Source organism: Anarhichas minor, unplaced genomic scaffold (genome assembly GCF_050575085.1).
Source record: "Anarhichas minor isolate MPS153535 unplaced genomic scaffold, ASM5057508v1 ptg000014l, whole genome shotgun sequence".
In the NCBI taxonomy this organism is placed as follows: domain Eukaryota; kingdom Metazoa; phylum Chordata; class Actinopteri; order Perciformes; family Anarhichadidae; genus Anarhichas; species Anarhichas minor.
Window position 1 is genome coordinate 9,401,543 of NW_027466460.1, and position 10,896 is coordinate 9,412,438.

The 10,896-nt window shown below is 38.3% G+C and overlaps 1 protein-coding gene across 1 annotated transcript; it reads left to right on the forward strand.

Moving 5' to 3' along the window:
• The first annotated feature begins 7 nt into the window (after window positions 1-7).
• On the forward strand, window positions 8-7,988 carry il15 (interleukin 15). Its single transcript, XM_076091389.1, has 6 exons — window positions 8-216; window positions 4,428-4,510; window positions 4,953-5,049; window positions 5,270-5,314; window positions 6,304-6,453; window positions 6,737-7,988. Exons 1-6 carry the CDS (start codon window positions 148-150, stop codon window positions 6,842-6,844), a joined length of 552 nt encoding a protein of 183 aa, XP_075947504.1. The 5' UTR covers window positions 8-147; the 3' UTR covers window positions 6,845-7,988.
• The last annotated feature ends 2,908 nt before the right edge of the window (window positions 7,989-10,896 follow it).

Sequence of the window (10,896 nt, forward strand, 5' to 3'; positions counted from 1 at the left end):
GTCTCTGGAACCACATCTGGACCGCAATAACGCTCGCCTCAAGCGTCAAAAACACTTGACATGGATCAATGAGACAAAAGCGCTTTATAAGAATAAGTGAAATGCAAAAATGTGATCTTGGCTTGTTGCTCCGCTGCCGCAACGCAGATGACAGACTTAATGACGGCGTTCACGGTGATCCCCGGCCAACCCACATGCCCCGGAGACCAGCGCGCGGTGAGCTGACATTATGCGTGTGTGTGTGTGTGGTTGAAGTGTAACCAACCTATAGCCTAACTACACCTCAGGATTGGACTTGAAGTATAAGTACATGTTTCCATTTTGGAAGACAGGAAAACTGGCAAAGTTCACAGCGGCAGGAAATAATTGGTGCGTAATGATCGGAGGTGTGTCAACCTGATATTCCACGTGCGTCCTCAGGATATATTTTAGGTGGCTTCGGTGAACCGTACACCATTATGGTTATTTTGTTGAAACCAAACAACGAACTAGTACTGTCTTTGGTTTAGTTTCACTTTCTATTTGCGCAGAGGCCTCAACAAGCACCTCCTGTTTGGTGGTTGTAAATGGCTCCACGAGTCGTGACAGCTAGATGCGGGGAAGAATGAAGAGGAGGCATGCGCACATTAGGCATTTTACCTGCTTTTTATTATGTGTGAACTTTTGTAGTAGTCTGTGTCAGAGAGAGTAGAGAAAAATAACTCGTGCTGTACTTAATTGAAGACAATAGTACCATAATATAGGCTATAGGCATATAAGGCTATAATTCATAATCCTAACGAAATATTGTCAGCAAAATGTACATAAATGATCAACTGTTGACATATTTATCATGCAGAATGCTTAATGTTGCATTGTATTATTGAATATTAATACCCAAATATTGTAATATTTAAATTAGTTTAGTAATACAACACTGCATCATGTTTTATTGGCTCCTTGTGTGTTCTGCATGTGCGATCTTAATGTGAAGAGTCATTTGTAACAAAAGCTGAAGTACAAAGTAGCAGAAAAATAAAACACTCAAGTATAGGCCTAGTACAAGTAGTTCAAAATTGTTGCTCAAAAACAGTGCTTGAGTAAATGTACTTTACATTTCACCACTGACTTTGTTATTGGATGACTATTATTATTGATGCTTCAAAAGCAGCATTTTAAAGATTCACTCCAGATATGTTCTGAACTTTCAGCGTTTGTTTACTTTCAAGCTTTAACGTCGCACTTTGTTGTACTCTAAGTCGCATATTGAACCATGATTGGCTTCCAAACCAGCTATGATCTTACAATCATGCTCATGTCGACACGTCTTCAATTGAGATTTAAGGTGAGGAACTTTCCTCCATCATCGGATGAATATGAAAACAGCCTTCTACTGTCAAACTCAATACAAACATCATTCTGCACAGTGAAGAGTGATGTGACAATAAGCAAGACGTGTTTTTGAGCAGAAGAGGAATTTAAGATTTTATTGTTTACCTTTGTGCTCGAGGTATTATTCTTCTGAGTTACTCTACTCTTACTAACTTGTCAACAGTCGAGGGTCTTTTGACAAGAACCTGCCAGATGTGTCCAGATTCAAGACTAAGGGAATTGCGTCCTTGCTTTGGAGTGACCTGTCTACCAAATCACTATCTTCCTTTAAAGCACGACATACAACTATATTTTTGATGCTCAAAATGTCATTATGTTTCATACGCTGTATAATTTTAGATTCATATCTGTTTCTGCATTGCTTGTTTTAATCCAGTGTCTTTATTTTATTGCTTATTTTAGAAAAAGCACTTTGTAAAGTTGGTTTTGAAAAGCACTATAAATAATATTTCTTACTATTATTATTCTTCAAAATCCTACTTATGTAAAAGTACTTAAAGAACCAAAAGTATCAGTACTTATGCAGGGTGGCTGATTTCAGGATTTAGTCATTATATTGTATTTATTATACAGATTTTAATATTAAATTATAATTATTAACTCAGGGGGAGAGCGCGACTTCATTCTCTGTTCAGGTAGACATTACTCCGCTATATCTTTACATAGCAAATAGATGTTTGGTGCTGTATTAATGTTCAGAATATGAAATACAGCTCCTTTAAGTCCCTTCCACTTTAAAATGTAAATAATATTCTGGATTTTTCAATGAGCGAGAAGAAGTTTTTTTTTGTTGTGCAAAATCAACAGACAGAAATGAATACTCCAAGCAGAGTATTTATGTCTTAAAACATGACTAGAGGAGATCTTTAAAGTCATCACCACCAGTGAAAACATTTAGACAAGGATTTGGTAATACAGTTTGTCTCGATTGTTTGGAACAAATGCGTTCAATTAACTTTTAATGATTTCATTTTCTTTCTACTCAGTTCTCTTTACCTAGATGACCGTTGACTTTAATTACTTCAAAGGCCCTGACTTAACGTTCTCTTTACTTGTCACACAACTTCTGTGTATGTGGTATTTCACTTTTCAGCTTCACATCAGGGTCATATAGGCAATAATTAAATCAAATGAAGCACATCAATCAATGATGAAAATAACTGTGAGTTACAGATCTACATATCATAGCCTTCTGACAATATAATATTCAACAACCTTAATCCAACATTGCCCAACAGAATCCATTTTGTATTGCACAATGTGTTACCCAACCAAACAGGAGGATACACATTTTTACTGGAGGCATGGCACACCTATCCTTTGTGTTCAGTGAGACAACAGTCAAATTTAACTTTGAGTCCATTTTGTGGCTAAATGGAATACAATAAAACAATGCAACCAATAGCTTAAAGGTCATCAACTATAAACAGACACGTTACCTGAAGGGAAACACAATTACATGAAGGCACACTGATCTATACCGTAAACACCACCAAACTTTTAGCCTTAATTAAATCAAAGGCTAATTAAAAATATAATGTGCAATCAGCTTCACCCTGTTTATATGGTTAACAGAACTCAGAACAATCTTTGTACGCTTTGAATTTGACAGCGTCGTGCTAGGCAGAGACGGGGCGGAGTAGTTGTCAGGGGCGGCAAAGGCTCCTCCTAAAATCTGGTCCCGCCTCCTGATGCCAAATACCTATCGCCTGACTGAAAGCAGAGTCAGGAGATTATAAATACTTGGTTTATTAGTTTCATGGATCACTGAACAGACATACGGGGTACAGGACCAGAGGCTGTATGAAGTGACTGTCGTATATGATACTATTGTTAAATTAAAGAATATATTTTGCATTGCATTGCATTAATGTCAACTTATACACAAGTGGAACAACATCAGCAACAAGAACTCTAAAACTGGTCATTTATCAAATATACACACTGCCTTCATTAGTGTAGCCTTAAAGGATTAACCAGCAAGGAGACAAAATGTAGACAATTCAATAAAACAATAAATAAAACGAGCTATGTACAGCGATGCCTGAAACTTCTGTTACAATCACCAGTGGAATAAAACATCATCAAAACAGGCAACGTGGATATGTGAACAATGTAATCTCCCCAAGGGGTTCGTACAATAGCCTACGTGTGATAAATAATACAGTGGAGTTAAAGTAAAATGACTGTGTAACAGGCTCCCTGCTACACGGTGGGTCTGTTGAGCACAATGACGCCAGTACACGGTTAAATGCCGGTTTGCAATGTTCTTTATTTGTAAGGAATCGGCCTAGCTTGGCCGTGTGTTCTCCGTGCTCGTCCCGAGCTGTCCTCCTCGCCTCCGTCGCTACTGTTGATTTAATACAGCTGTAAGAGACTTAATCAGGATCAGTTTCAGCTGCGCCTAATTAAGTCTCTTCCCGGCACCGTTCCCTGAACCACTCCCACACTCCGTCCCCTCCACAGCTGAGCCACCCACGCCCGCCACCACAGACTGATTTTAAAAAATACACAAAAAACGACTTTATTACAGCAACAAGAGTATAGGCCCAAATGTAATTTGTTACTTCCATCGCTGAAAAATTAGCACAAAGAGTCGCAAAAAAACACAAGAGACGCAAAGCAATCACAAAGATTCGTAAAACGACGACAGAGATTAAAATTGTATGAAGATGTGAATTCAAAGTACATGGACTGACCAAAAGGCAGCAAATTGCTGCAAGATCACAAAATACCTAAATTGGGCACATGGTGTAAGGTTCGTTAAAGAGGAAGTTATTGTAGCCTAAAGACAAATTCAAGGAGAGAAAAAACGTGTGCAGTGTGTGATTTAAGAAGTTCTGTTAAAGCCAAGAAAATATCAGCAGCACTGCAGCGGATGGTTAAAACTTAAAACAATCCTAAATTAAATAAAATCAACAGTTTTGTTGTTTTGTTTTTATCATATCGATAACTGTCAAATCCAAGTTCTTAAATGAAGTAGCATTAAGGTGAAATTGGCCTTACTCTTCTCATAACAGATTCAATCAAACTGTATTTCTATGTGTTATTTCCAGAAAGGTGTCCAGTACTGGTCGACCTGTCACCTGTGCAGAGAGAGTCACAAAACTCAGGTCTGGCTTTGTTTCTTAGTTCTGAGGTAGGCATACAGTGTGTGACTTGTTTCTCTAAATTATTGGTTATCATACTTACCATACATACAAATGACAGAGGAAATATTTCTATAATCAGTAATGAAGATGGAAAAAACACACTAACAAATACAACACAAGTTAAGTCAGATATTCTGGGGAAATATTAATAACAAAGGATTCTTTTTATGATTATATGATAGGAAATGGAAATGTTATGTGCATGAAATGTAGTCATTTTCTTTGCTCTTGTATAACTTGATGTTGCGTACCCATACAGATATACATGGCTTGGTAATACTGGGAAAGTTTCCTCAGAAAGGGAAAAAAATGACATCTACTTGCATTATTTTGAAGTGCCAGCTTTTATGTAAAAACTCAAAAGAACAAAAAGACACCACATTATTGAAATTAATATATTGTAATTAGTGTCTCTTCATTCTCTTAAAGTCTCCTGAGTACATCTACGTGTGCTGCTCCTTATAAGTCAACCGCAAATCTACAGAAGTGCTTGAAAGGCTTGGATAAACTGAAAAATGCCATTGAGGTGAGAGAAGGTATCAAATACTATTCAATTTTGTCAATGTTTGTGTTTTACCACTGATGATGAAAGCATTTGTTTTGTACCAGATGTAGAAATCATCATATTTGTATGTCCTCTGATACTGTTCTGTATCCTTTTTACACATGTACTGGTTTGTTTTTTGTTTCATATTTAAAAATATTAATTATATCATTGCTGTTTTTTTTCTTACCCCTTTTTATAGAGATCTGAGGCGATGCTGTATGCTCCGTCAAATAATGACATTAAAGTAAGTAGTAAAAGTAGGCTATATTTTTCTGTTCTGATTTTAGTTTGAAGAAAGATGAAAAGATTAGAGGACATGTCTGCATATTTGAGTCAATATTGTTATCCTATTGTCAACCAACCCTTTGAAAAGGACCAAAACCATCTATGAACGTTTCCTACTAACATGTATTGTCTGTGTGTAAACGTCAGTGAGGCACATTGTTGCACTGGGTGACATTTTATGTCATTGCAACGAACGTGGTCACAGTAGTTTATTGAGTAAACATACTCACTAGTGCACCAAATGTGTATCAATCCATAGTTGAAACAACAAATGCTCCATTTACTCATATTTGAGTTTGCTGAAAACTACAGGGCCCAGCTGTTTTAGGAAATGATTAGTCTATATAGTGCTAATTAGCCAATTATCGCATGCTTAGACACCAAACTCAGATGGTGAACATGGAAAACATTATGCCTGCTAAATATCAGCATGTTAGCATGCTGGTGTTAGCATTTAGCACAAAGCACCACTGTGCTTAAGTACAACCTCACAGAGCTGCGAGCATGGCTGTAGAGTCTTAATCTTGTTTGAAAATTAAAATATATATTTGTGATCATTTTTCAAGTTTTACATCTGCAGTAGGAATAAATGGGCTAAGCAGCATAGGGCGAGGAAGTCAGAAAGTACTCAGACTGAGGCGTGGTTAGTTTTGGCCTTTTCATGGGATTTGTTAATAGAATATTGCCAACTGTCTCCTTTCAGGACACCACAATGACATCCGTTTACAGATACATATTCTATTCATTGTGCAGCACAATGATTGTCTAGCTAGGAAAGCAGTGGCAGTATTAAAAAGAATAAACTTAAAACAGAATTCATGTTAAAGCTTTATTTGTGAGCTTGATCAAGTTTCTGCCTTAGTGCTGTTATTATCTGTGTAATGTGCACAAAAGGCCGGACACAGCTACAAAAATATGTGAATTATTGTTCATTTCTCTTTTTACAAGGAAAACTGTAAAAGAATGTCACTCAAATGTTACTTGATGGAGTTGGTGATGGTCATCATTGAAGAAGAAATTCAGGATGCTGAAACACATTGCATCCTAGATTTTAATGAAGACCTGCCTCCATTGGACAAGCAGCCTGCAGCTTACCCTGTAAGTCCTGTTAACAAAATCCCCCTTGGAGGGTCTGTCCTTACTTTTTTAACTACGGTTAAAATCGGTGGTTATGCGAGCTACTCTCGCATAACCACCGATGAAGCTGGATTCTGCAATCAGTGGTTATGTGGAAACATTTTGCATACATTTTTAATTTTGACCACCACACATGACATTACACAAAACCTCTGTGCCATATTAGCGTTTATTTATATTTTCACTTTTAAAATATGAACGGTATTTATGTTTAAATATACGTTTTGTCTCTTTTGAATTTTAGGTTGACTGTCCACCATGTGAAGCATACGCACTTAAAAATATTACAGTATTCATGGGAAGATTCAATAGCCTTTTGCAAGAAATGATTAGTTCGACAATAATAAAGTAGTACAGAAATATAGTATAAGCTACTAATGTGTATTTGTAAATATTTGTAAAGAATTGTGGCTGTTTATATTTTGTAAATATCAAACTTGTAACTAAGTGTGACAAAGCATGCCGTCCTGTATTTTAGAATATAAGTTGAAATGGATGACAGAACAGTATCTTAAGCCATTGATTGTTTATAACTGTGCACATGAAGTCACTGTGTATCTTGCCTTTAGTACAGTTTTGAGAGAAGTAACAGGAAGTAGCAACATGTACTGTATACAGAATGTATAATATTATTAAGCTCACCGCTAAACACTACTGAATGTGACACCTATTATACAGTATATGCCTAATGAACTCAAGTATCTTCAGAATAGTTGCTCAATCCAGTAAATAATACCACAACTATAAAGTCTTTCATTCTATATATTTTAGCCTTTTTTTTTATCTCAAGTGATTGTTAAATGTGCTTTATAGAGTTTGTTTTGTAGAAACAGTTTTGTTTCCATTTCATGTTTGTGGGCATTCAGACTGAAAACAGCTTTGCATAAAATCATGCAAGCGTGCATCTGTGTTGGTGCGGGCGTGTTGCATCAGATACTAGTGAGACATGAACTATGACCCAGAAAGGCCTGTTTAGAGTTTAAAGACTTATCAGACACCAAACCACATGGGATATTACAACTCTGGAAAGTTAGAGTGGCGATAGCTATATCTTTGGTCATGACAATCATGAGGTAAACTGTAGAAATATAAGGTTCATGTTACAAAGTAATCTATCAGGAGTCTGTGCTTGGATGTATTTATTGGCCAACGGAGCAGCATGCCGGATGATGCAGCATTGGGCGACCCAGAAGCCCCCTGCATTGACAAACTGGCCTCATTCAAAAGATTAAGGGAGCCATGCAAAGCTAAAGTTGGTCTGAATGCACTCACCAAAGTGCATTGTTTCTATCCTTGAGGTCTAGCAAACATGCTGAGTGCATTTCCTTCCTGATAAAACACTTAAAAATGTATTTTTGTATTGGTTACATACGTAAGTGTTCATTTGCTAGTGTCGTATCTTGCATGCGACAGTTCTGTTGAAGTGATGAGGAAGGATGCTCCGTGGACACTGTTCTTGCTGGTATAATAAAGTTTATTACAAACAAGCAACACATGCCATTACGGACGTCTAGATCGTCCGGAGGTCTCAAGTCGAATCCGAAAAGTCCCTCCTTCTAGGGCGCTCGCTTCATCTTTATATAGGGTACATGTTATGTTTACATCTGGGCGGAACGTAAGAGAATGTATGTGGCCTCCTCATTCTACACATCCCCCCTTCTGCCCCTGGTCTCCTGCACATCTGGTTTTCATCTAAGACAACTACACTTGGGGTCTTCGCTGTACTGTGTAAGACCTGAAAATATACCACATATTCCCCCCTTCGAGACTTACACAAAGTCTCGAAAAAATAACAGAAGAGACATACAAGTGTATAATCATGACAAAATTAACAACCCGTCCTTTTTAACATTAAAGCAACGGTACGGAGTATATAAAAGTGAGAGTGAAAAACCTGTTAGGCAGCTAATTTTTCTTGAAATATCCATTAAACAATGTAAACAGGAAAATTCTCTCACGGTCCCTCTGCCAAGGCAACCATAAGTAATACTCCAAAACACTGAAATGAGAAATTTAGCAATTTGTGTAAGGAAATGACTTAAGCAAATACATATGGAACACTCAGCAAATCAAAACAAAACAATGTCCAAAGTCAGGCTGGTCGACCCATCGCACCTTTCTATGGACCTTTTCCTGCCTACCCCACTGTCCCTAAACATCGAGAAAAAGAAAACATCCGAGGTCCCATTATATTTAGAAACCATCATTTCCCAAGCATTTAATATACAAAGACGAAAATTCATTTTTAATAATACTAATGTAACATTTCAGTGAAGACATAAGACTGTATAACGCTGCAGTTTCTCAGCAGCCGTGACTCAGGTGTAGTATCGAAGATGTCTTGAATCTGGATGTTGTATCGCCAGTCCACGTTCAGAGTCCTTCAGATTTTCATGTTTTCATGTTTGAAGTGTCTGAATCCATTCAGCCCATCGGAGTCCCTGACAATCCACCACCCTCACAGTGGTCTTCCCCCAATATGTTCTAGAATGAAAGAAAAGAAGGCCAGTATCTTTTGCATACAGAACAGATACACATTAAAACATCAAACACCGAATAATAACACTTCTATAAGTAAAATGTGAGATTATAACTCATAATGTCCATTAATCATATTGTTCATTTGTTTCCATACCCCCCCTTCGAGACTAAACAAAGTCTCGAAAGAGCAAAACAAAATCAACACTACAAACTACGCAAGCACTAACATAGGTAAATAATAGGATTATAATCATGAGATATTCAAAATGGATATTCCTCCACCACTTCGATCTTTATTGCGTCATCCTCATCCATGTCCGTGTCAGCTTCGTGTAATAATGGCATCAGAGTTTGATCGCCGGGTAGCACAACTCCAACCCATCTAATTATCATTGCCTTTGCAAAGGTCAACAACAGCGTACAAAAACAAAACATCACACACAACGACAGAACGAGCGCTACCAAAATCTGAACTAACACTGCAATGCCTTCCATTTAGTGTCCCTCTTTTGTACTGTATGGTATTGATCCATCATGTACTCTGGTGCCTGATCAGAGTCACCAAAGTTATTATCTACGTTTGAAATAGTCCTCTGAGCAGTCATGGATGACTCTACATGCTTCTCTTCCATCCTTTGTTCTCTAACTTCAACCATGTCTTTACTGTTGTTCACGCTAGGCTCTATTTTTGATATTAGCTTCTGGGTTGCATTAATCACATCCTTAAACGTCCTAGATGTCATATTAGATGTCCGCGTTATGTTTACAAATGTCGTGGGTGCCACAGATGTCGTCACTGTTGTAGCATTCATCCCCTTTGTAGTCATAGCTAGAGTAGTAGTCTGCGTAGTTGTATGAATATTCTTAGTTGTTTCTGGAACTAACGTAACAAGTTTCCTCTGTGTACTAATCACCCTTGGAGTGGTTACTGTAGTAACTTGTTTCTGAACCCCTTTAGTACTTGTAGAAATTTCCTCTTGACCTGTTGCACTCGCGAGCAAAATGGCCGTGTTGTCCACAAGTATAACATTCGTTTGATTGCTGTTGAAAGCTTGGATTAAACCTTCCTCCTCTTCCGAAGTTTCTTTGATCTCTTCCTCTCCAGGGTTGCGCTTGATCAAACGCTGGCTGTGGGTAAGAGACAAATGGACTCACCGGCGGTGGCTGGAACAATTGGAGCTGAACCTGGTTCGGCTGAGGCTGTGGTACTAGTTGATCTAGTGGAGCCTGATTCTGCATAACCAGAGCCTGCTTCTTCTCCATCTTCCTGGTATCCGTCAGTTGTATTTGATTAAGTTTCCTGATGGTCTCTTGGTCCTGGTCTTTCTGATCATGTTCCTTTTTCCTATACAGCTCCACTTGGTGGGCTATATGATCCGTATAGACACCCTTTGTCATGCTTCCAAGACCAACCACCTCTGCCAACTTGCTTCTCACTGGCAGGGGCAACCCCTTCTGTATTCTGGCTCGCAAAATTGACCGCTCCATTTGATTCAAATCCGGGTCATTTCCTGTGACATTTCTCCACACTTGATGAACTCTCGACACATAGGCCCTCGGGTTTTCTTCTTGTCCCAGTGGTTCAATAAAAATATTGTCAGGATGTGCATTTGTCGGAAATGTGTCTTTCAGCGCCCTGCACACTTGACCTCTATTTGCAGCAAACAGCTCTGAATCATTCACAGCAGTTCCCACATATCGATTAAGTCCAGCTTTCTGTAGAATCTCTCCCATAGCGTGAATTCCAACGAGGTTGGCCAAGAGTCTCTTGATATCTCCCATGGCTGGTTGCTCTCCCACCAGGATCTCTTCCAACTTCGAAATCCAAGGATGTGCTCCATCTTGAAGAGTAGGTAACTTTTCAAGTATGTTTGACATATCTGTACTCTGCCAAGGCTTATACTCCAAATTCCGTCCTCGGAT

Bases quoted from the DNA above. Each gene is read 5' to 3' on its own strand.
- il15 (XM_076091389.1), top strand. From the start codon at position 148: ATGACAGACTTAATGACGGCGTTCACGGTGATCCCCGGCCAACCCACA. The intron at 4,511-4,952 runs GTAGGCATACAG...ATTCTCTTAAAG, and splicing joins CTTTGTTTCTTAGTTCTGAG to TCTCCTGAGTACATCTACGT. The intron at 5,315-6,303 runs GTAAGTAGTAAA...TCTTTTTACAAG, and splicing joins CGTCAAATAATGACATTAAA to GAAAACTGTAAAAGAATGTC.